Raw genomic sequence first — 26,209 nt, forward strand, 5'->3', positions numbered from 1 at the left:
TTATTATTATCTAAAAGAATGCCCTCCTTACGGGAAAGGGGGGGGGGGGAAGGGGTCTTGTCTTGCTGTCGAAACGATCCTTCTTTAGAAATAGGAGATTCAAAATACCGACACACAATTTTCAAGCCTCTCAACAACAAAGAGTTTAAACAACGTGAGTTTGCAACTTGTCACTCGTCTTAACAAGTATAACTGTCTTTGCGTCAACGTGGATGATGTTTTATCCTAGATCGAATGAGACAGCTTGCAAATGGAAGGATTATACAGTGATTCTGGTGAGTAGAAAAAGAGTTTGATGTTTGATGAATGTTGAAGGATGAGTTGTTGATGTCAACTACCCGACATTTGGAACACGTTTTCTTGGATATCCTTTCAATTCTTGCTTCATATGTTTAGCCTTCTAAATGTATGGTATGGTACTCTTTCATTAGATAATCGAGGCACCGTACTTGGAGTTATCGAGTTGTCCGTACTTGGAGTTATTGAGTTTGTATATGGAGTTGTCCGTTATTGAGTCAGTGGGTCATTTATTTGACTCCACTCTAGAGATTGGATTAATGCTACAGATTGACGATCTTAGAAATAAATGTGGACAGTTTGAAATTTAATTGTTACTGCCATAGACTCATTTACGCCTGAAGTGTCCTCAATTTTAAGTAGTAAATTATGAATTTTTATAGTCAAAATTATCAAAGCACGTTGCTCAATATATATATTTTTAAATATTTTTTTTTTATTTTGCCTCAGTTGATGCCTTAGAATTAATGTACTGGTTAGCAGAGAGGTTATATAATATATTCGAAATTATTATTTCCAGCCAGCAGTGTCAGTGGGTAATGTAGGACAGCTGGCTGTGGATCTGATTGTGTCATCTCTATCTATGGAGAGTGTGGGGTACCTGTATGATGACAGCATTCTTCCTGTTATTGGAAATGACCCCTACACACAAGACAAGTATGCCTTGTCCACAGCATGTGAAGGTAGGCCCCATGAAGCAGAACAGGTGTTATTTTGCCAGTCAGTGGGGGAAGTGATGTTAGATACAAAATTCCATAAATGGGATTTAAATAGCATGCAAATATTTGTACAGTTTCATTTTTCTGTTATTTTAATTTAAATTAATAGCAATTATTGTAAAGAAATTTTGAAATTTCAAGTACTGATCAAGGTATCTATAGTATTCAGTGAACTACAAAAAAGTTTTAAGACGGCTTTTAGATTCACTCTTCATTGTCTTTTCCAGTTTATCAGTCTACAGAACACAAGCTGGTGGTAGTTCAACAGCGTTCCCCTTTAGTAAAGGTATTTCACCATAGGTTAATTAATGACATTTTGATAAAATGTTTATAATAAATTTTTAATCCACACAAAGATAAAGTTTCGGTGTAGAAATAAAAGAAGCAAAGCTGTTTTTGTCAAGTAAAAAAGAAAGAGAAATAGAGAGGAATTGCAACAGATGTTTAAAATAAATAAGAGAAAGAGAGGGAGGAATTATGACAAAATTATGAAATGAGAGAGAGGAATTGTAACAAACTTATTAATTCCAGGGCAAAAGAAATCAGTTTGTGACCAAGCTGGCCAAGTGGCTGAAGGTCAGCGAGTTCTCACAGGTTGTTCTCTTGACCAGCACCTTCTCACATGAAAGACTGGATGTGCAGATGATTGGGTAGGAGTTACAATAACAACTCTGGGACAAAATACCTGTTCTTCACTCTCTCTAAAATTATTAAGGTTTCTTTGGGGCGATTGTTTGCAAAATTAGAAGAATGTTTATTAGGTAATGATAATAAAGTTTATTATAAGAGGATGAGCCCAAATGTGTTCACTGTGAATTGTTTAATATGATGATGGGATTTCTTGGAATGATTTATGTCAGAACTGAAAGTATTAAAAAATTGAAAGTATTGAAAAAAAAGTTCTTACATTCATAAGAAATTTTAACTAAAAGAATTCACATTTCAGTTGTCAGGAAAGATTCTTAGCCACAAAACTGATGGAGGAAAAGCTTGGTAAAAAGTTAAGAGAGGAACTTAAGTGGAAGGAACTTGAAAAACGACCATCATTTCCTGCTCCAGCGCCACTTATGGAGCAAGCGCCATCTTCCCAGAATTCCACACTCCAAGCCACTTCCTATTTACCTGGGGGAGGAATTGCTAAGTCACTACTGGAAGAATGGTATTTAATTAATTTTTTTATTTATTTTAATTGTTAATTCACTTATTTTACTCCATTGAAATGAATCACTTTATTTTGGTACATATGATTTTCCTTATCTTCTAAAACTGATAAATAAAAAGAACTGAAACTATAATTAATATGTAGTTCAGATTTGGTTTATATGATTGACTTCTTTTAAATTCAGTTATATCCAGCAACTTAATGGTGCTTTTTTAATCATTTGGACAAAAAGTGTTGATGTCAAAGATCCATTTACTATTACAAAGGGACAAAGGGTACATAAATTGATACAACTTTCTTAGCAGTGATGGTTTTTTTTATGTACAGACACAGATGTGTCTGTACATATAGCTATCATCTGCGTCTGTCGTCGCCGTCGCCGTCGTCGCCGTCGCCGTCGTCGCCGTCGTCGCCGTCGCCGTGCACTTTTACCGATAACACGATAAATGGAAAACTGTTTTTTCTTTTGGTATGAAACTTACAGAACTGATGAATATTCATAATACGCAGGTCAAGTTCGAAAATCAGCATGATCGGGTCACTTTTAGGGAATTTATGCTGTTTTTTCACTTTTTTCAGCATATATGCAGCACTGATAACACGATAAGTGGAAAACCATTTTACCTTTTGACTTGAAACTTACAAAACTGATGAATATTCATAATACGCAGGTCAAGTTCGAAAATCAGCATGATCGGGTCACTCTTAGGGAATTTATGCTGTTTTTTCACTTTTTTCAGCATATATGCAGCACCGATAACACGATAAGTGAAAAACCATTTTACCTTTTGGCTTGAAAGTTACAGAACTGATGAATATTCATAATACGCAGGTCAAGTTCGAAAATCAGCATGATCGGGTCATTTTTAGGGAATTTATGCTGTTTTTTCACTTTTTTCAGCATATATGCAACCCCGATAACACGATAAGTGGAAAACCATCCTACCTTTTGGCTTGAAACTTACAAAACTGATTAATATTCATAATACACAGGTCAAGTTCGAAAATCAGCATGATTGGGTCATTTTTAGGGAATTTATGCTGTTTTTTCACTATTTTTCAGCATATATGCAGCACCGATAACACCATAAGTGGAAAACCAATTTACCTTTTGGCTTGAAACTTGTAGAACTGATAAATATTCATAATACGCAAGTCAAGTTCGAAAATCAGCATGATTCGATTATTGTTAGGGAATTTATGCTGTTTTTTCACTTTTTTCAGCATATATGCAGCACTGATAACACAATAAGTGGAAAACTGTTTTTTCATTTGGCTTGAAACTTACAGAACTAATGAATATTCATAATACACAGGGCAAGTTTGAAAATCAGCAAGATTGGGCAATTTTTATGGAAGTTATCCTGTTTTTTTTTTTTTTTTTTTTTTTTTTTTTTTTTTTTTTTTTTCAATTTTTTCAGCACTTTTATAACACCGATAACATGATAAGTGTAAAAATGTTTTTCCTTTCCTTGGATTGAAATTTACATTTATTATTTATTGAATATTTATTATACGCAGGTCAAGTTTGAAAATTGGCATGATTGGACTATTTTTACAAAAGTAATGCTGTTTTTTTCCCTTTATTCAGCATACATGCAACACTGATAACGCATTTTAAGGAAAACCAATCAGCCTTTTGTCTTGCAACTCACAGGAGTGATCAATCTGACCAGTATACAGATCAAGTTTGAAAATAAGCTTGATCAGTTAAGTTTTGATGAAGTTATTAGCCTTTTTGTATATAAGTGGTTTTTCTTCAGATTTAATTCTTAAGCATGTTAACAGTCTCATAACGGTACTAATTGGATATGTTAAAGTGTTGTTTTAACATTTTCTGCTTCTTAACAATATTGTTAGTTGATTATATAAAAATGACGGTAAACCTATTATCCTGCATTGTGTAATAAAGTATCAAAAATGGAAAGGAACTCATCATTGCAGTTCGTCAGATTCAATCATTCAGTTTGTTCAGAATCTCCAAATGGAGCTAATTGGACATTATAAATTGTTCTATTGATATTTTTCCTATGTCAACAATTTTCCTAGTTGATCATTTAAAAATGACAGTTATGATGGTTTTATGTAAAAAAAGGTGTTGAAAATGGAAAGAAAATCATTTCAGTACAGTTATCTCTTGTTAACATTTTGGCATTTTGAAAGTGTGACCCTAACTTCCATGTCCTTGGAGACCTTTCCATATCACATTTTCTGAATATCCATGATACTTTTATTTTTTTATAAAAAATTTGATGGTCATTATGCTGTTAAGTATTATGTTATATTGCATGAAAGTTAAAGAAAACCCTATTTTGGACACTGCTGCCAGGATAGCGATTAAGGGAAAACCATGTTACTTATGATAATCAACCTTACTGAAAAGAGTGAAGTGCAGCTTGTGTTGGAAAACCATCGTAATTGTTTTCTGTTTTGAAAGCAATGCAGTACAGTGCTATTTGGTGCAATAAATGTATATGGATAGTAGGCAGTTAATTCAGGGTTATAAAATAATTTGCTTAATTGATTTTCAAGTTATTTCAGGGTTATAAAATAATTTGCTTAATTAATTTTCAAGTGGGTATTAAATGAGATTACATAAACACACATTGAGATTTCATTGTAAAGTCCCATCGGTTTAGCTTTCTTAACTGTGTCACATAATTAGGAATCGATGATTATTATGCAGGTAAATGTTATTTAATATGGAAAATAAGTTTACAAAAAAAAATTTGTGTAACGCTTACATTAATGCTAAAGATGAATAACAGTGCCTTATTATTCTCAAACTCAATAGGGTTATTCATATCATGTTAGTAATTGTACAGCTAGATTAAAAGTTTGAATAGCAGCTTTATTGGTATTTTTTGTTATGTTTTATTTTACATTTTCTTTTAATTTTTTTATGCTGTTTTTTCACTTTTTTCAACATATATGCAACATTAATAACACAATATAAGAAAAACAGCTTAGCCAATTGTCATTATACTCACAGGAGTGGTCAATCTTACAAAAATGCAGGTTGAGTTCGAAAATCAGTGTTATCGGGCCATTATTTTAGAAGTTGTACTGTTTTTTCAAATTTCCTCAGATTCAATTCTTAGGCATGTTAACAGTCTCATTATTGAACTAATAAGATACGTAAAAGTGTGTGTTTGATATTTCCTGCATCTTTACAACATTGTTAGTTGATTATGTAAAAATGATGGTAAACTTGTTATCATGTATTGTGTAATCAAGTGTCCAAAACGGAAATAAACTCATATCATTGCAGTTTGTCAGATTCAATCATCCACATCTGCCATGATGACCATGATGGGAAAACCGTGTTCATTATGATTGTCAAACTTTCAAAAAAGAAACACAGGACTAAAATGCAGCCCAAGTTGGAAAAGCAGTCTAATGGGCTTCTTTTTCTGGAAGTTATTCATTTTAGTGAAATATTCATTATCTTTTTGGCATATTCATTGTGGGACTCGGAGCTCCCATGGACATGAAGCCGGATGGTAATCAAATTTTCTACATGTTCATGCTATTTATAGTCAATAATCAAAAATTGGTGATAATTATTCTATAATTTATTATGTAATGTTACATCAAAATTAACAATAATCTTTTTGCACTGCTACTGCAAACATTATGAAAAGAAAACTGTGTTATTTATTATTATATTTAACTTAAGAGTATGATTTTTAGGATTGGCATGCAGTTCAAATTAGAAAGCCAGGTCAATTGGGTTATCATTTATTATTGAATTTAATGCAATTTTGTGTGAAATTTCATTTTTCTCATTCTGGCACTTTCTAAGTATAAACTTGAACTCTGATGGGCCTGAAGCCTTATGCTTTTACTCTCATCGGTGTTACCTGTTGTGCAAAATTAAAATTTGATGTTGACTGTGCAGTTAAACATAATGTATTATTGCATCAGAAGTTGTAGTCTCCTATTTTGTGCATTATTGTTTTGTGCTCTTCTTAAGTTGTGACTTATGGGCCTGAAAGACCTTTGAGAGGGTCAGTCTATAAATTTCCCTTGGGTATCACTTCGCTAATTTCAGTTATAAAGTAATTTGCCTAATTGATAGGCTACATAAAGCACACTTGTGATTTGAGATTACATAAAGCACACTTGTTGATATTTCCCTGTAAACTCCCATAGGTTAAGCTCTCTGCTAGATTAATAATAAGGAAGCAGTGATAATTATGCAGGTAAATTTTGTTTAATATTGCAAATAAGTTTTATATATATATATATATATCAAACTGAAAGATTAAAAGTTTGAATAGCAGCTTCATTGGAATTATATTTACCTCTGCCAAGGAGGTTATATTTTCACCCCTGTTTGTCATCAACATAACTCAAAAAGTTATGGACCGATTTTGCTGAAATTTTCAGGAACTGTCAGAAGTGGGCCAAAGAGGACAAAAATCAATAATAATCAACAATTGCTACCTTGGCAGAGGTCTGCACTCTCGGAGTGCTTTTCTAGTTTTGTTGTTTTCCTTTATAATTTTTTCTCAAACACTTGCATTTGTGACTTTAAACTCTCATCCGCCTGAGACTCTGACATTTCTGTTTTTCCACATAAGCAGTTGTATTGTTTTTTATGTCTTTAAACATTATGTTACTTATGTAATATTATTTTATGCACTGTCATCATTTTTCAAATATTGAGACTTACATCATGTGAATTTGAACTCTCATGGTCCTGAAACTGTAATCTTATTGAAAGGGTAGATTGAGACCATCTTCTGGGACTTCCGGAAGACAGTCAGGTTATTAAGTTTATATTGCCTGGTATCTATTTTTTCTTCTGTTGGAAGACCATCAAAATGGAGGATGGATCAAAATAGATACTTTGGAATACTGTCAGAAAATATCTCTGGGTCCGCTCATGTTATTGACCATTTTACCTGTTGTGCATGATTAAAATTCAGTGTTGACTGACAGTGCTATTATAAGCATTATTTATTATTGCATCAAAATTGACAAAATGACCTATTTTGCATCTTTATTTTCTGTTTTTTGTCTGTACATTTGACAGCTTTGCTGCCTTGTTTTCTTTTGAGATTGGTATAACAATTATTATTACATTCTACCAGGAATATACGTGTTCTATATTTCTGTTTTTATTTTACTGTCATTGCAGTGAGAAGATGGACATCCCTCTGTTGGTGGTCTCTACGTTTTGTTCTGAGGGAGACAATGTTCCGGACGCACTGAGGCTAGCTTCTCACTTGAACACATGGCTCCATCTAGTGGTAAGTTTAGCAGAGGACATGGTTCTAAATAACCTTAAACAAGAAATCAGCCCCTGAAAAACCCTAAGCACAAATCAGACTGAGAATGTAAACACAATCTTCTCACCTGAACACATGGCTCCCTCTAGTAGTGACTGAGTGAGTTTGACAGACGACAAGGTCGTATCAGACACTGGCGATGTGTGAAAACTTTATCTCCCAGGTCAGAGTATGAGCACTTAGTAATCATATTCAGAATAGCAGTTTGTTGAGAACAGAATTAATGCTAGAATAAAACTTGGTCTGAGTAAACACTGGCAGTTTATCAGGCCCGTAGCCAGGGGAGGTTGGGGGGTTCAAAAGAAACACCCCTTTGCTGGGAAAAGGTCCACTCAGGGTAAAATTTGATTTAGGTACATGAAGTTTTTATGGGAAAAGGTCCACTTTTTCAGAAAAAGAACCCCCCTTTTGAAATTGCTGGCTATGGGCCCGTTTATTAGGATAAAAATGTGTGTATTAATGCATGTGTGTATGTTGACATATTTATAACAGAAGACTTTTTGTTTCCAGAAACCTGGTATTGCTGGTGACACTTCACAGGGTGGCTGGGTTACCCCGTCGTCATGGCAACACTTATTTGGCAGCACATTTGACCAGATGTTATACCAGTGATAAATATTTACTATTCCTCTGGACTTCTCAAGAATCTGATGGCTGCTAAGCCTTCTGCATCAGACCTGGACATTATTTAATCCAGGCAGCATTCGTTGGTGCAGTGTATTCTTTCTCTCACAAAATGCAGAGTGGCAAGGAATTGCTAACAAATTTGCTGTAGCAGTCAAAACCCAGTGAAGGATCTCAGCTGTGGTGAAGACTAATTTAAATTTATAATCCTTGGGTGTTTTTTTTTTTTTTTTTCTACTTCTCTTGACTGAAGAAACTTTAAAAACATTTTTATACTTAAAATTGTTCATCTTCGTCTCGTACTTTCTATCAGGTCACATTACGATTATTATCACCTATGGGTGAAAAGTTAAGAACACCGCAGGAACGAAGGAAAAAGAACACATGTAGCAAATGAATGAAGAACAACTGGCATAGATGTAAACACTAACATTGAAACTATGAACAACTAGGAGGCAATACGTAGTTTGAAGAACAGGAAGTTTAACTTTTATTATCATTATTATCATTAGAATAGATGACAATGTGCTCTGCAAGCCAGGAAGCTCAGATATACAGACAAATCAAAAGATGACCCCTAGGGGCACACCTTTAATTTCAACTTAAAATGTTTGAATTCCAATTCAAATGTTACATCTTCCTGAAAAGCATTTTACTATACAGAGTAGCAGAAAAAAATCAATTTTAATGGTATAAATTATACATATGCTGAACTTACCAGTCTTAACTGGCTAAAATGATTGATCCAGCGTGACTTGTACATTCTGTATTAAGATACAATCTGGGGTATTATGTGTTATAACACTTCAATAAACAATGGACTTTTCTACAGTCATCTTAACAACTTGGATGTTAAATACAGCATGCCTAACATTGACCAAATTAATCCACAGAATTCTTCAAAAATAAAACCTTACATGCAGAAGTATGAATACCATTGTTCTATTCCAAATTTCAAAATAAAATTTCACGCAGTTTTGACAGATTGTTTCTGAGTCAAGATTTGAAACTTTGCGAGAGCTTATTACAAATACGCCATGTTCTTTATGTGGACAAAATGCAGAACTTTCACCTACAAACTTTCGGATATTTTTTTACAACTGATACCAGTACAAAAACATTGCAAAACAGCTCCTTGAAAATAATTCCCTAGAGCAGCTCATATATCAACTCATCACAAGAACAGGAAAAAAAACTCAAACAGTTGCAAGAGAAGATGAGTGACGACTACATATACAAATTTAACAAACTTAAGTTCCTAATAAGGACATGAATTCCTAATAAGGACATAATTAGTGTACCCTGGATTTCAGAGATCACTGGAAACAACTCTGGGGGGGGGGGGATATCAAGAGGGGGGATCTATCAAACTGCTTTTTGACTGCAAAAAAGGTCTGTTCTGAATCTGAGCCTTTCATCCAGGTTCTACATCTGCCATTAAGGTGAAAAGGTCCACTCTTCCTTTTTTTCCATAAAAATACCCCTCCCCCTTTTTTTTAATTGCTGACTGCTGACCTGTTGTGTCTTATGGTATTTCTAGTTACCATAGGCATGCCAATCAGTTCTCAGTCAACTCTGAAACTCAGGGTAATAAGAAGTTGTCTCTATAATCACCTTATTTCCATGAGGTAAATGTGACCTTGGCTAGGAGGAGAATTAGTCAGCTTATATTTTCATTTTACGTGACTGCTCAGAAAAAAATCAAATAAAAGATAGAAAGAGAAATAACATATGTCAGTGCTTGTGACTTTTTAAGTTAAAAATATTAAGACAGTTAGCAAAATAAGCAAATAGAAACAGCATCATGAAATGAAAAATATGAGATAAGAGCAAATAAATTGCACATTAATATCTACAATTTCATTTTTTTTTTTTTTTACAATTTATCCTTTATTCATCCATGTACTAAAGTTTCCATAAAACAGTGTGAAAACTTTCCCTCAATGCCAATTTTGACTCAAATGCCTCTTGAACCATTCCACACTATTATCTACTCCATCAACACATTTCCCAAAAAGTTATACCATTTACCAAAATACTCACTTTCACCAATTTCGTTAGAAGAGAGTTTCAGACTGATTTGTGTTTTCTTTTGTCTTTTAAAAAAATTACCCAAACCTCAGGTCCATTACCAAAGCTCTATTGAAATAGGTTGCCACCAATATTCAGTTGTCTATTCGCCTGGATAGCCTCATTCCCTGATAGAAAAATCTTTCAAATGGTCTAAGACATAAAAATATTGAAGATAAACAATATAAATACAAGTTGTTGGGTGAAGAAGAACCACTGCTTTGATCTATACACTGTCAGATTTTGAATGAATGACTGTAGATTGACAATTTATTATGGAGAGCGTAAAATACTGTGGAATGGAAGGCGTCTTAGTCACAAGTGCTTTCAAGAGGAATCCTATCTCAATAAATAAAATACTTAAAACATCAAAAGTATGCAGAGCATACTTCAAACACTAATTTTTTTTACCAGTTTCCCTTGGCCTAACTCTATCAAACTACAGTTCCACATTTAATCTTTTAAAAAAATGGCAAACAAATTTTACAGTGTACTGAATGAAATTAGAATACATGCTGCTGCCATATATTTTTTCAACAAAAACACTGGTACTATGCATGTTTGAAAGAACATTGAGAGTTTATAGTGAGTGCAATGAGAAGAGCTAATTTCTGCCAACTTGGCTCAATCCTGTTTTCACACAGTGCAGTTCAACCAACTAATGGGAACAACTCTACCATTATCTTGCATTCATATGACATCTCGGCCCTGATTGGTCAGATAATGTAATGCTTTGACCTTTGATCTGCCATGACCAACCCCTTCACTGAAAGCCTGTGGGTTTCATGAAAGAAATCGAGCAGAGATTGGTTTTTGTATAACCTACAAAGAATCACAGCCAAATAAGTTGCATCTACCATGGAATCAATAGGACAGCATACCTACATTTTAGGATCGTACAACTAAGCCCTCAGACCAAATTCTAGTATGATTTCGTCACCAATTTCTACTCACACTGGCATGCTGGCAGTGCCCTGTTCAGGCAAGTCATATACCCCGTTCACACTACAGTTGCCAAAACGCGCATTTCTATAATTCGGATTTTTCGTAAGGAATCCGATTCGGTATTGCGTTCACACTCGCTAAGCAAATCCGAATCCCACGTTGAAAATTTCAGGTAAAACTTCCTGTTTTGAACACTCGCGCATGCGCCGCACAGGAAATCTTAAAATATCAACAAAAATTTGTGACGACAAATGCAACTCAAAAGACATTCCAGCATTCTTGAGAAGTATAAGGTGGCAAAATAAGTTTGTTTCCTCATGTTGTAGTGAGTGGTGACCGCCAAATACGTTTGGTGCAATCGCTAAAGTAATAAACCAGCGTTCATAGATACCCGCACTTATCTGCACACATGCGCAGTAAGATCTGTACAGGTGTCGATTCCGGTAAGTTATCCGGATCGCGCTTAGAAATCCACCTCGCTTGCAGGATTTTGAAAATGCGCATTTTCAAAATCCTTTTGCGTTCACACTTCTGCATTTATTCGAATTGTGACCTAATTCGCAACTTATCCGGATAACTGAGCGTAGTGTGAACGGGGTAATATACATCCACCGTGTTCTAATTTTGCACGAAATGCTCTTACTGCAAAGTAGATTTTATGATTGGATATTAGAGTATAGCTGTCTTAGTTTAGCTGAAAAAAAAAGCTCGAGTTCTTTTATGAAATAGGCCTCAGGAAGAGAATATGACAGTTTGGCCTCTGCTGTTTCCTGCGCCTTTATCAACATATTATAAATAAATAAATAAATACAACTTATTCCATTTTGACATCTATACGATTACCATATATGTGACTTTAGTTAAAATAGTAGAAGTTTTATCTTGTTTCCCACAATAACCTAAGAAATACAATGTTTTTGTAATTAATCAGATTAACCGGCAGTGTGTTTTATCCAAATAGTCCCCATATCCCAATTAGATAATCATAAGATATCCTGACCAACCAAAAGTTCAAGAACTGTCAAATAATTTGGTTCATCGTCACGTTTAAAGCAATTAATCACCATGCACATCCATTCATAAAATCTTACAGAATACACCATACGTGAAGAGCAGCAGAGGCCGAGCCTTCTCTCCATTATAAAATACAAATGGCATATATTTCCTCCTCTGCAAAGAGTCAGTGGAATACACAGTTGATTATTGTACACTATGAATTGTAACTGTCAACGTCTGTCACCTTTTGCATTCTATATGCACCATCTCTTCCTTTATCTTCATGGAGAAAAAAACGCATACATACTCTAGATTCGAGAGTCTCTAGAGCAAGAATTTTCCAAATATTAGTCCAATCAATACGGCTAGTATGATGTACGCCACGGGGGGAATATTTTGTAACATCTGCATGTTGTCGTCACCACCAGAGGGCGTTGCTGGGGAGGGGCGCGGTGTGGAGGATACTGTGTCAGACATTGCAACTTTTCGCAGTCGTACACCTTCGTCCTAGAAATCAACAGATGAAAACCATTATTATACACAAAAATCAATTTTTTTCTTGAAAATTATTACTTGATATTTTTCGTTGAATCCATAAAAATTCTTATAGTTATCCAGTATATTATACCATTGTGGCATATAACTTGAGTCTGGAGAAAACTGACTGGGATTTAAACATGTTTTGTTCATACATACATTTTTTTAAAAATATTTTGAAAAATCATATTCAGTTTTTTGTGAGACCACAGACTGTCAGATGAGGTATCGATGAGGTAAGTAAAGTATACAGAAAATAAAGTTGTGTCCTGCCTTTAATTTATGATTTTCCTCTTTTAATTCACTAATTTCTCTAAGCAGCTTTTTAATCTCCTCCTTGGCCTTGCTAAGCTCTGTGTCTGCCTCCACTGGCTGTAAAAAAATTAAATAATAATAATAATAATAGAAATAATAATAATAATAATAATAATAATAATCACATCAAATATTTTCCATGAGGTGGTAAAAGAAGTTTTTCATTGCATCTTGTGTAGCGAATTATTTTCAAAAAGACTAAATATATCTAAATATATTATTTTACCTAAGAGTCAAAATGTTTTGTTTCAATTGTTATACACCTTTGACAAAGTTTCAAACCTGTATGACTGAATAAAAAATAACTGTTATGTCCCTTTAGAATTTTTTTTTTACCACTTACAATCAAATGAAATTAAAAATTAAAATCTCATTAACTGGTTTTTATGTAGAACATTTCAACTCCCTCTGGTGAAAATACATACATTTCACAGTTCTTTGAAATCTTTTCCTGGAGTTAAATCCAGACATAGATTTCATAAAACTGCATATAAATCAAATGGGGAAGAACAATAAAACAGAGGTATTATGCACTACTGACATATCTCTCAAGCACTACACAACCTAATCCACAATATGCTTACAAACAGGGAACTCCACATCAATAATATCAGTAACAATAATTAGAGAGATGGATATATTTTGTCATTAACAAAGCAGCAGCAGCAGTATCAGACTGCCCATTACTGAACACTAATCACTCCCTAAATTCAGTATTGATCAGTTTCTGTTATCTAGTCCAAAGTAACATATTTTGGGTAATATCCTAAAATAATAAATCAAATATTTTTTTACAGTTAAGTTTTTTTTTTTTTTTTTTTAGCAACCTAAAAAAAATTTCAAATCTTGAATGAACTTAATATTGGTATGCAGGACTGTTTGAAATTTTCAAATCTGAGCTTAATGTTTTCATAAGCAGACATGTCCCCATTCATCATTCCAAACTGAAGGAGGACAATGTGCACTATGTTTTCTAGGTGTTGGGGAAAATGTGCTGGAAGGACAATAGTGGCAAATTTTGTTATGTATAATACAAGATAAAAGCAGCGGAAATATTGAAAATCAACCAAAAGCCAAGCTAGGAAAACGCAGGTGCATTAGATTTAGAATGGGCACAGTACAGAGAACACCATAAAGCTCTGAATGTGGTTTAGGAAGAAAAACATTCCACCAGATAAAAGAAACATTTGTGAAACTAAAATATTGCAACACCTTTCACAAAATATTTCTTTTAAAAAATACAAAACAAAAACTGTAATTTCTGGGTTATTTACATATAAGATGAGATATTCTTGAAATAAAATCACTACATCAGTATTGTCAGTGAAAGGCATACCTTAGAAGCAGATACTTTCTCTGGTATTGTCTTCGGAGAGACATTGTTTACATTAGCTTCTGCAGATCCGTCTGTTTTGTCCTAAAACACAACAGAGAAATTGATGACGCACTGTTATGGTAAGAAACAAGAGAGTCAGGGTGCTGGCAGCTCTATCAGCTATATATGGTGAAAGAAAGAAGATCAAACAAGCAAATGGTTGGGAAAAACCAAAGAACTCAGAGGCCAGTTTCACAAAAGATCTCATGAACAAAAGTTGGTTGAAATTATTTTAATTGATTCTAAATTGGTCCTCTTTAATAGAGAAAAAATTTACAATATATATATATATATATATATATAGCTTTCATTTTTTGCCATCATTAACTTTATCTGAGTAGACTCCCATGAATTAATCTTGAAATAGACCAAATTGTCTTCAATATAAAACCAACTTTTAATCTCTCAGTTCTTTTCTGAAGCCAACCATGAAGAAAAAGTGCCCAGCCGTATAAGAAGGAACTGCAAAGGGGGGGGGAGGGGGGGGGGGGAGAGAGAGAGAGAGAAAATCATGGGGGATAGATGTCATGGTGCCTGACAGTACAAAGCACATGCATGTATAACAATGTGATAGCAATCAACTTCTGACTGCAGTCACCAGCTCATTCTGAACTGACTATGGTAGAGTTCCCATTCAAATATACACCAAGCAGTTAAGATATCTAACTTCATTATGGTAAAGACTCGATCTTTTCATGTGACAAAAATTACTATTTTTCAGATACATCATTTTTGAATCTTTAAAATATATATTTCCATATAGCATTTGTGGTGCTTTAACTGTATACAATTCAAAAATAAGGTGCACTGCTTTTTAAATTTGTTGATTCCACTCAATAATTATGTGCTTATTTAAAGAATCTATGATTTGAAAAATATTATCCTCTGTAAAATTTACAATTATCCCCAGTGAAAAGATAAAGAGTCATTACCATACATTGTGGCTACAGCATATGAAAGTGGTAATGCAATCAACACCTAATTAATTGCAATCAACATTTGTCTCTGGATGTGCTATCATGGCCATACCTGTTCTGTAGTTTCTGGCATCTCAAACACACACTTCAGCTTGGAGTCCATCAGTTGGTCTGGAGTGATATCCTTCCACTGAAGTGAAAACAAAACACAATATTACCCAAGTTGAAATACAGACTTATGGATTTTTCAAGGAAAACCATATTATTAGCTCTTAGAAAATGAGCAATGAATCCAGAAAAGTACACGGCAACACCAACAGTGCAGAGAGACGCAGGTGATGGCTTCATGTCCAGACACATCTTGTCTGTTATTAGAATGTTGTTATGGAAACGAGTTCTACTGTCGATTAAAATGAGACTTTTCAGAATGACATTTTTCAACAATTTTTTTTTTCAAAATCAGCCCTAGCAAATGGGATGCAGATCTCAGATAAGAGCAATGACAGAACTTGTCCAGAAAAAAATTGCTTCAATCTATCACACAGAAATTCATCTGCACTCAAGCTTATGAACTATTTACTTATTCAAACAACATATTTCACAGCTACAGTACTTGGCTTTATTGGTTGAGTAGCAAAAAAAAATTAGTATTTGACAACATCTGACCGCTTTGCAATAGCTTTAATGTTCTCCACTTAACAGTCAAATCAATAGTTATTGGTCTCATTGGAATATAAACGTTAAATTGACATAACTGTAGAATACAAAGTAAATGTGTGTGCATGTTTGTGTAGTGTGATGGGGAGAGGGAGAAATAAATTTTCTTAATGACACTGACATCTATATTAATGCTAAGCTCAACTATTGGCATATAGAATGCTAATGATAAAACCCTCCAAATCCACTTTATAATTTTACTCAATTTATAAATGTATCTATTTATTCAAAAATTTTAATTCAGCAACTCTCTCACATATCGTCAGAGATGAAAAAGAGGAAACTCCACTCCATCATTCAAAACTATTTCTGTTGCCATGGCACCAGAGACATAATCACAAATATAAAACAAAACTACATGGAACCTTTCCAACAATGCCAATTTTGTGGACAATTCAGCAAAGGTTTTGGGCAATTGTATTGATCTTTTTTTTTCTCTCTCTCTGTAATCAACAAACTCACACTTCACATCAGCTGAGTCCCTGTCTTCCCATAAGACTAGTTATACAGACATTACCAGAGAGAACTATAACCACTTCTTCCAGATCTCTAAACTCATGGGGTCAGTCTTATGTCTCAGTCTCAGTCTTAGGGATCTGTCTTAGAACATATTGTTTTTCTCTTTAAAAAAAATGTTCTTAATCTGTTCTAGGACATTCTGAAGGACTTCCCAAAATCAGTTCTCAAACTGGTAAATTCATTACAGCACAACATTACAACAGTTACTGTAAAAATAAAATACACCTAATGATCTAGAACAGATGAGAACCGTAAGTGAACATTAAATGAGACAAATTTTCGCAGGGGCTGTACATTAAAACAAGTATACATACATGTCTCACAGTGTGTAGATGAAAAGATTTGAGGTACTTGTATAAAATGAATACTAGTGCTATGCCTGCCTAAGTTACTTGTCCAATTCTTAAGTTTCTTGTCAAGTTTTGTTATATTTATAAAATGCTTATAAATTGACCGCGCGCGCATGTGTGTGTGTGTGTGTGTGCATGCAAGTTCATGCATGTGTGACAGTGTAAGAGCATTTGCACATGCATATGCAAGTGTCTTTAGAAGCAAATATGAACAATTAGATACGTAAATGTGCGTGTTCACATGCTTGTGCCCACGTGTTCAAGTATGTGCACATGCATGCTCTCGTGCCTGCATGTGTGGATGTACGTGTATGCATGCTGGTCATATTTTACCAGGTTCTCTTGACTCTCAATTGGTCCATCTGGTGCAAACATGGTCTGGACCATAAATTTGTGCTTGTTCTTCTCACTTGGATCATAGTCAAATGGTTGTAACATAACTGAAAATAAAGAACACAATTATTTACAATGAATTTCGAAATTTAAACATAATTTATTGAAACACTGTCTCTGGGGACAAATTCACAATGTACTGTAAGTGTCTTCGAAGGCAGGGTTTTGAGAAATAACTGACAGTGAACCAAAGTTGACATAGTGCAATAATGACAAAACCTGGCATATGAACAATATAAAATAAGGTAAGAGTCCCCCCCCCCCCCCCCCCGCCCCAATATTCCCTCTCCTTTGCTAAAACTGATTGATGAGATACTGTAATAATACATGTTAAGCTCTTCTATCGACAAGTAAACAAATAACTTCCCTCCCCTGCCATGTAAAGAACTTATTTGCTTAGTATCCCAAAGAGATATATGGGAAAGAGAGTAGTACATAAACAAAATGAAAAAGAATTTGTCCATATTTACCAGAGACACTTAAGCTTTACACGACCCAATGGGAGCTGTTGTCTGACAAATTCAATATAAGACAGCAGATATATTTACTCAATCTACAATTGCATTCATTCATTCTTTTCCCAAGGTTTTTATTTGAAGGAGAAAGATCTATAACTATGTTATCTGTCTGGCCAGAATGCTATGTCAGATTGTATGAGCTCATCCCAGCAAATTTACCCCAATATAATGAGGTTTATCTTCTATCATTTTTAAAGAGTTATCCATTTTTGTTAGTTTATCCTTAATTTGGTACAAAAAAAATTATTTATTGGCTAAATCATACACAAATGTTATACTTTACTACCACAGACACAATTATTTTTTTTAGATTATTATTCAAGTTTAACTTGGATTTAAATTTTACAGATTAAAGATTTGAATTTTTCAACTATATATGGTTATAACTAAACTCATCATATCTGCCAAATTAAGTGCAACTATTGCACTGGGAAAGGGGGTATGGGGGGCACGGGGAGGGGGGGGTTAAATAGTTTGCCTGAAGCAGATTACTTGAACTATCAGATAAATTTCTGTTTTAACAAAGAAATTATGGCCCACAGGAAAAATAAGATTCCAGGAACAGTACAAAAAAAAAGTTAATAAATATCATTATTTTTTTTCTTTGTAATTTCATTCATTTTCATTTACTTTTCATTAAGCTATTATTAGTACTGTAATTGCTTTTATAGTTAGTTCATTTATCTTGATTACTCATTATTTATATTAAATCAATTCTTCATTTTCTTATTTATTCCTTTACCTATCTACTACTTTCATTCACTCATTCATTTTTCTATTCATTTCTTTATCTGTGTCATACTTATTCATTTATCTATTTATGTCTTTATGTATTCATTGCTCAACTCAATATCTATTTATATTTCATTTTCTCCTTCATTACTCTATGTGGCACTGTCTTTTGAATTTTCATACAGGTAACTTTTGGACATCTATTTGTTCTCATGTTAAGCTATCACTTTCAAGTGATGACTGGGTAATTGGCAAGGACACCTAACAGACAGTTCTCTCTCTTCCACATCCTTGTTCATTGATTTCTACAAAGACATTACAAAAACCCAGACCAAAGGGGTTCTATGCCATTTAGAAGATGTCTCGGAGTATTACATTTCCAGATTCAGAAATTGTAGATTGTGGCAAAAATCAAGAGAAAGGGAAGTGCAGTGACAAAAGCCAGTGAGGAACCACAACAAATATTGACTGAATAACCTTAACGTCTAGACATGATCTCCTTTAAAAAAACCTATTGCAATAAAATTAAAGAGAGAGAGAGAGAGAGAGAGAGAGAGAGAGAGAGAGATTTATGAAGAGTTGAATGAAACGGGTCATTTGAACCAAACAACTTCATCATGCTCCTTCCACTTTATTTTATCACAAAGCTGAAACATGATAGGTCACTGGAGGTTGACCATCTGACCCCCCCCCTCCTAAACCCCATACCTGGGCACAAAATCACCTAAGGGTACTTCCTTCTTTAGTTAAACTAAATGCAACAAATATGACTGGACCTTGGAAGCATAAAGTGACCATTCCCCCCCCCCCCCCCCCCCCCCCCCCCCCACCACCATTCTCCATCACAACCTTCATATCATCAACTTTCTTCTTCTACTCATCAATCATCATGACTGAACCTAATCCTAAACCACTGAGCATTGCTCTTCTGCAAGCTTTCCACTCTGGACAACTGTCTGTATAATCAGTGATTGAAGATCAGTCCCTCCTGATCCACCCCCAATACTTCTCTGTTCCACTAAGCTTGCCAGGATTAGGCAAAAGTGAATTTGCAGAGTTAGTAAAGTATGTTCACATCAGGAACAATTTAAATCGGAAAGAGACTAAACCGCATCATTTGAAAACAGAGAGAGAGAGAGTTGGGGGGGGGGGGGGGAACCTTGAGGGAGGGAGCGAGGGAGATGGGAAGGGTCAGAATGACAGGGTGAGAAAAAATGATACAGGGAAGGTGGAAGGGATGAAGAGAACCTGGAGGAGAGAGTGAGGGAGTAAGAGAGAAGAAAGAAGACAGGGAGATGAGAATGACAGGGAAAGAGGAAAGAGCAAAAGAGAGAGGGAAGCTAATGGCAAATTCATTTGAAATTTAAGCTTTCTAATTTTTTTTCAAAATGCCTGTTGAACAAGCCACCTTGAGGGCAACTGCCATTCAAAATACCAAGCAGCTTGTCTCCATGTTAAACCAAACTAACATCAAACGTAAACATTCTCTAAAGGTATGAGGTAAAACACTGAGTTCAATATTCCTTGAGGAGCAGCAGAATTGAAATAGCTTGACCTTTAAGTTCCTATCCTTCAGCCATAGGTATATGAACATCATGTCATTACTAGTACATTTTCTTCATGTTTTTTTTTCTTCTTTTCAGCTCATTTTATCTTAATTCTACATCTTTTAAGCCCAACCCAAATTGAAATGTCTACGCAAGTATGGACAACATGGTTTACTTTCCAAGCAAACCTGTTAACAATCAATTTTGCATATTTCAATGATACTAATTGAATTTTTCAAGGGAATTTCAGAAAGCCAGACTTATTTCCCATGCATGTCATTTCAAAATCAATCAGTTTGTTTGGATATCATAAGGAATCTTATTGCATTTCTATGTGAATGAAATTGACAAACATTAATGTAACCTTTCTCATCAATCAGATCTGCTTAACAGAATCCAACACGTTACAGATGTATTATCTTTACTATTATGTATTCCACATTTCAAATATTACTAAACATATACTCAGTAAATGAAACTTTCATTAATGTTCAATTAAAAGACAGTGTACTGGAAAAAATGTCCTTACAACCCAAACAAACCATTTTGTCCTAAACAAAAGCATCATCATTTATGTATCTTCTTGATTTCAACATTCCGAAGCCCAATTAACAATATTTCAAAATATTTGCAAAATTCTAAAAAAAAAAAAAAAAAAAAAAAAAAAACTTATGCAACTTCAAAACATTTTGAGCTTTAAATCAAAAATGTCCATCAATTAACATCATTAACTCGACATCTATATTATCAGGCCTACTCAGTGCCCATCATACACATTTATTCTTATAATAATTCATATGGAAATCCAACTGGTGCTGGAACAGGAATGTGTCTGTCATCACAGCATCACTCATCTATCTTTATATATGTCATTCTTCACTCAGTCAAGAGCAGACTGTTTATTTATAGTTTAAATATGCCCTCAGGTACTCACAAATTATCATTTTAAATGCTGCGAAAACAGTTCTGAACATTGATTAACCTACAGGAAATTGTTCATTCCTGGAAATTCGTCTTAAAAAAAAAATTAAGAACATTTCTTGGCAACATGAAGGTTTTTAGTACCTGCTGCGCCTACACCAAACCTCTTCCAAACCCACAAGCTGCCTATAGATAGATATACCTTTTTAGATCATATTATTTTGTTTGGTTTCCAGCAAGGGAATGGTTTAATGCAATTTTGCTTTACAGTAAATGGGATTCTTCAGCAGAGTTGTATTTTCAGTGATCAGACAAGAATGACACATGCCCTACTAAAACTATTGTAAGGTTTGAAAAAAAGGTTTTTAAGGCAATTTTAGTTGAAAGTGTTCAATTTTAAGAGATACAAAGATACTGTGGAGATAGAAAGTAAGACATCTTCATTCTAAATAATTATAACTTTTTAAAAATTAACTTTTTATTACTAGAACCTTATTTTAGGGCGCATTCCCATAGATTTTAGATCGATCTATCATGGTGGGTAGTCTCACTAGATTACTGTCAGATAATCCGGCTTAAATGTCCGTCCCGCCTACTACAAGCTGTAAGGGGGTAGTTAACTTTCATGCCCGCTCAGCTAACAGCTATTTAGCGTGAACCCCCAGGGAGTTAGGTCGATCTAGTTGGATCGATCTAATCTCTGGGAATGGGGTCTTATACTGCTGCTCATTATTCCTTTAAGTTTACAAATGATAACTGACTGTTTTCCACTTATTTGATTAACAAATAAAAAGTGCACCACAAGAAAAAAGTACATGTATGCAACAGCAACAGAAACAGCATTGCCAAAAATACACTTCTAGTACATGTTTCCATTAAAAGGCGATTGGCTCCTTATCGCCAACAATTTTTTTTCATCCAGATAAAACAAGACTTTTGACCAGTTGCTTTTTCCTTCCTGTTTTACAACCACTCTCTAGCAGCTTACACCCTATCTGAGGGGACTGCAGTACTGCTCACTACAAGGTCACTGCTCTGTGATAAGTTTTTATCTTTTTGTCCCTCAAAAACTTTGATCTTTGTTCTGACAAAAATGTCACCTTGATCTGTATGCAGAGAAAATATAAAACGGTAAAGGCAGCAAATTATTTTGTACGCCTGCAAAAAGCAAGTTTTGATCTTCAAAAAATGTTAAAAGGGTTCATTTTGAAACTTGTTAAATACTGTAGATAAAATAAAAGATCAAGACAAGAGTGCTTAATTGCAAGCGGTGACAACAAAATCAAGTCTGCTTACTAGTAATTGAGAAAATATACCAGAAGGGAGGAAGAGAGAGAGTGTAAAGTCGCATTTCAAAACAGCTTCCTAAGAAAACATGTTGCAAGCAAACAAAACAAGATAATTACATGTTTTCCTGTAATATTTAATGTTTATCCCCATCAATTAGCCTCCTTAAAAGTTCACCAAGGTTGATAACCTTCATCTATTCACACTGCAGGAAACCTAGCCAAACCTGTAAATCAATGAACGTATTGGCTGTGGGCAACTTTCTGTAACGTAGTTCACACTAAGAAACTCCTTACTTGACTCAGTCTTAGGATCCGTGCACTACCTACTTTTTAACTCAAAGATTGGTCTGAACTTACTATAACTGCTTGTCTATTTCAAATAAAATAACCCCACACTGATCCATAAAATAAAGTGACTGTTGGTCTTCTATTGGTCTTAAACATTTGCTATCTCTTTTACTTAACAAAATTACTACAATATTCCATTTACTAACTTGAATAGTTCGGATAAATTTATCTTCGGGCAAATTAATTTTTTTGATTTTGACCTTAAAGTTAAGACAAGTTTTTGGTCTAGTCTGTGCCATAGGACTGCTAGTCTAAGTAAGTCCTGAAGTGACCACAGTCTTCTGCCAGGAAAGAGTTATACATCAAGATCAGAGCACATTAGAGATTGGTGGATCAGAACTGAAGTCCTGTGGAGAAGATGCCCAGATAAAATGAGAAATCACTCTCTGACATTTTAAAAGCTGTCTTAGAGCCTAATCCATAAATACTCTACACACCTTTATATGTATCGAGAGAGATTTCAAATTCTCAGGTAGTAAAATGAGAGATATTTTGTCTTGTTGTGGCACAATGGCAGATCTGGAGGGTGGGAGGGAGGGTGGCAAATAATTTTACCTCACTATGTTCCAAAAATATATATTACAGAATATCTGTTTATAACCCAATAAATGATATACTAATCATATTTCAAATCATGTTTGTAGAATGTCCATCATATGTGTTTACAGTCATGGTAACAGGTGACAGGTTTTGCAGGTCATTCAGACCAGCTGTACCCTAACACCCCATTCCCATAGATTTTTAGATCAATCTATCCCTGTGGGGAGTCTCACTAGATTACTGTCAGCTTGATCGGCTTAAGCGTCTGTCCCGCCTACTAAAAGCTGTAAGGGGGTAATTAACTATGGTGCCCGCTCGGCTGACTGCAATTTAGCGTGAACCCCCAGGGACTTAGGTTAATCTAAAACTTAATCTTCAGATCGATCTAAATCTCTGGGAAATCACCCTAATATTGCTGGTCTCACCAAGATACTGTCTGCCCTGATAGTTTTCTAGACATACCACATGATTTATTTAAACATTAATTAATAGTTTTGGAATTTTAATTTCAATACTTTTGTAATCAAAAACCATTTCCTCCACAAATTCAACTAAGACAAAGAAATTAAGAGTATAGTAATGAAATAAATTGGACTTCATTTAAAGTCAAAGAAATTTATACACTTCAAAAGGAAATATCTGAACGTGCCAAGTGGTTACTTTGTTTATTGCCTGTCAATTAAGTCTGATAATATACACAAGCTTCATCAGACTGCTGGTCGGACAGCACTATTAGTAATTGTTTGCCTGGTGACTGACAAGTTTCACCTGTATCAATTTACAACATAACTATGCTCCATGCATCTACTAGTCAAGTCCTTCTAGTTCATTTTTCTCCAGCATACCTCTTTTCATGCTCTAGTAAAAGTAAATTGACATGACTCATAACAGTTACCAAGGTTCAGGTGGCTTGGAGCTACACTATCCTACCAACTTGGTCTATGTTTAGACTTTAAAAATAAAATACACATCTGCCTTTTAAACACATGTTGTTTCATAAAAAAAAATTAATGGATAAATATTTGTATAAATAACTACGTACTAGTAGTTAATAATTAAAATTCAATGGATGAATTAAGAAATAAATCAAATAAACAACCATTTGACTATTTCCACGCAAAGAAAAGCAACATAAAAAAGATGACACCTCACAAATTGTATTCACTTCTTTATTTTGAAAGAAACCACATTAACTTAATGACAACTCCTACAAACAAAACAGTATCACTTACCAGCCACTTTAACTTCTGACTTTGGGTCTATGATGCCACTGTTAGGCCTTACGCAGTATCTTTTGGGTGCCGTCGTCTTAACTTTGAAACATACTTTTCTATCTGATGGATTCTGTAGGTTCAAGTCTGAGGTGACCACATCTGTGAAAGGACCTGGAAAAATACCATATAATATGGATGTGTTTATTATGTATTCAAGTGATGGTTTGTGATTCATATGTTATGCCCTGTAGACAAGTTTCTAATAGATAATCTCTCTCTCTCTCTCTCTCTCTCTCGTGTGCATATGCGTGTGTGTTTGTGCCTATTCGTGTGAAATGAGGTTATTTCTGCAAGACTTCAGGTCAAAATTAGTAATATGTGACAATTTTAAAGACTGCTCTGTTATAAAGGGACTCGAATGTCTCAATGGACATTGCAACTTAAATCCAGAGCTTGTTTTAGGTTACATGTTCAAGGCTTCAAGATGACATGATCCAAGTGAATTTTTCAGGGGGGAGGGGGGGGGGTTAAAGGAAAATGAAAACATTATGGGATATCCAGCATTTTATTTTTTCCCAGCCTGATCTCATAAAAAAAAATAAATCAGGGTGATATTCTTATTGTAAATGATACATTTACAGTTACACAATTTGTACTTTTACCCACTCCTTATCCCCAGAAAAAAAATTGATACAAAACCTAGATATAAAGAACAATCCATTAAGCAGTCAAATGTAATCTTGAACATTTTTCTGAGTGTGACATGCAATCTGTAGACCTTCCCCCCACGCCATTCAACACTCTTTCCCACAACCCCCACCCACTAAGATTCTGTAGTACAGCTGACAGGTACAGAGACAGAATCCAGATAAAAGTACTTTGACTTCACTGATAACCCTGACATTTTGTCACTTTCACACACACACAGTACACTTAAAATAAACCAGGCTACAAGTGAGGAGAGGCAGTAACCTAATAGTATCAACTAATCTTTGGTGACAACACAGGATGACATCCCACATGGGTCCTAGGTTAAGATAACCATATTTAGGGGGTGGGTCACATGTAGCTACTTCATAACATATGCTAGAGTTATGATACTCTGGTGATGGGATACAATGCAAAATACAAGAAAAAATTCAAGACTGAGCTTTTAAAATTTAGGTGAATGATGAAGAAGAGAATTAAACATAGATGTCTCTTGTCAAATTTAAAATGGTGAAATGTCATATTCACTATGAAAGAACAAACCCTGTGCCACTAATGGCACTATGAACCTAACCTATGACTCATTATCAATTAAATATCATGTCACGTAATTTGTCACTTCTTATATCAGCTCAACCTACAACAGTCTAGCCCAATCACGGATTCATACAAAGACAAGTCATTTCTTGCGTTGCAGGATACAAAGCATGGACTCAGAAACTGAAATTATCGACTTTTTTTCCTGAATTTGTCTGTTTTAACTTTCCCCCGGTTTGTCAGTCATACAATAAAAATAAATATAGGAAAATACATTTTCTTGTATATTTCCGATGATATTCAAATTACGGTTCATATTGTAGGTCACATTTTATTTCAAACATTCGATATCATTCATTTCCTCGACGTTATTTCTCCAAGTCCCATGAAGCGGCCAGTCATTTTCTCCCAGAGGTTAACGTGACGAAAGCAATCAAGTGGCACATACTTACCTTTAAATCGCAGTTCGGTGGCGGGATCAAGTTGCAGTACTTGTTCCTGTTTAGCCACCGCCATAGCTGTAGTCTATACTGCTATAAATATGAAATTGAACACGCAGTAGTTCCAGTGTAACTTCAGGCCAAAATGTCCCCTCACGCATGCGTATAATTACGTGTAAGCA

At 34.6% G+C, this 26,209-nt stretch overlaps 2 protein-coding genes across 3 annotated transcripts; one reads left to right on the top strand and one right to left on the bottom strand.

Moving 5' to 3' along the window:
* The first annotated feature begins 83 nt into the window (after positions 1-83).
* On the top strand, positions 84-8,934 carry LOC106171575 (proteasome assembly chaperone 2). The gene is made up of 7 exons (XM_013551976.2): positions 84-275; positions 818-980; positions 1,244-1,302; positions 1,548-1,666; positions 1,963-2,175; positions 7,325-7,436; positions 7,986-8,934. The coding sequence occupies exons 1-7, from the start codon at positions 213-215 to the stop codon at positions 8,085-8,087; spliced, it is 831 nt and encodes a 276-aa protein (XP_013407430.2). The 5' UTR covers positions 84-212; the 3' UTR covers positions 8,088-8,934.
* Positions 8,563-26,208, bottom strand: LOC106171576 (vesicle-associated membrane protein/synaptobrevin-binding protein). Of its 2 annotated transcripts, XM_087011848.1 has the most exons (7): positions 26,040-26,208; positions 24,361-24,513; positions 17,174-17,280; positions 15,367-15,444; positions 14,299-14,379; positions 12,921-13,019; positions 8,563-12,617 (listed from the first exon to the last, which is right to left on the bottom strand). In XM_087011848.1, the coding sequence occupies exons 1-7, from the start codon at positions 26,101-26,103 to the stop codon at positions 12,435-12,437; spliced, it is 765 nt and encodes a 254-aa protein (XP_086867974.1). In that variant the 5' UTR covers positions 26,104-26,208; the 3' UTR covers positions 8,563-12,434. The 2 variants fall into 2 exon arrangements, with proteins under 2 accessions (XP_086867974.1, XP_086867975.1); XM_087011849.1 differs by lacking the exon at positions 14,299-14,379.
* Between the last annotated feature and the right edge of the window lies 1 nt (position 26,209).

This window comes from Lingula anatina, chromosome 4, assembly GCF_051362555.1.
Source record: "Lingula anatina isolate TDL-2025a chromosome 4, LinAna3.0, whole genome shotgun sequence".
In the NCBI taxonomy this organism is placed as follows: Eukaryota; Metazoa; Brachiopoda; class Lingulata; order Lingulida; family Lingulidae; genus Lingula; species Lingula anatina.

What these genes read in the sequence shown, in the direction of transcription:
- LOC106171575 (XM_013551976.2), top strand. Translation starts at nt 213, where the DNA reads ATGATGTTTTATCCTAGATCGAATGAGACAGCTTGCAAATGGAAGGAT. An exon ending in CTTGTCCACAGCATGTGAAG is followed by an intron (nt 981 to 1,243) that starts GTAGGCCCCATG and finishes TGTCTTTTCCAG; the next exon opens with TTTATCAGTCTACAGAACAC. An exon ending in ACACATGGCTCCATCTAGTG is followed by an intron (nt 7,437 to 7,985) that starts GTAAGTTTAGCA and finishes TTTTGTTTCCAG; the next exon opens with AAACCTGGTATTGCTGGTGA.
- LOC106171576 (XM_087011848.1), bottom strand. Translation starts at nt 26,103, where the DNA reads ATGGCGGTGGCTAAACAGGAACAAGTACTGCAACTTGATCCCGCCACC. An exon ending in TGCCAGAAACTACAGAACAG is followed by an intron (nt 14,380 to 15,366) that starts GTATGGCCATGA and finishes GTTGTGTTTTAG; the next exon opens with GACAAAACAGACGGATCTGC. An exon ending in AGAAAGTATCTGCTTCTAAG is followed by an intron (nt 13,020 to 14,298) that starts GTATGCCTTTCA and finishes ATTTTTTTACAG; the next exon opens with CCAGTGGAGGCAGACACAGA.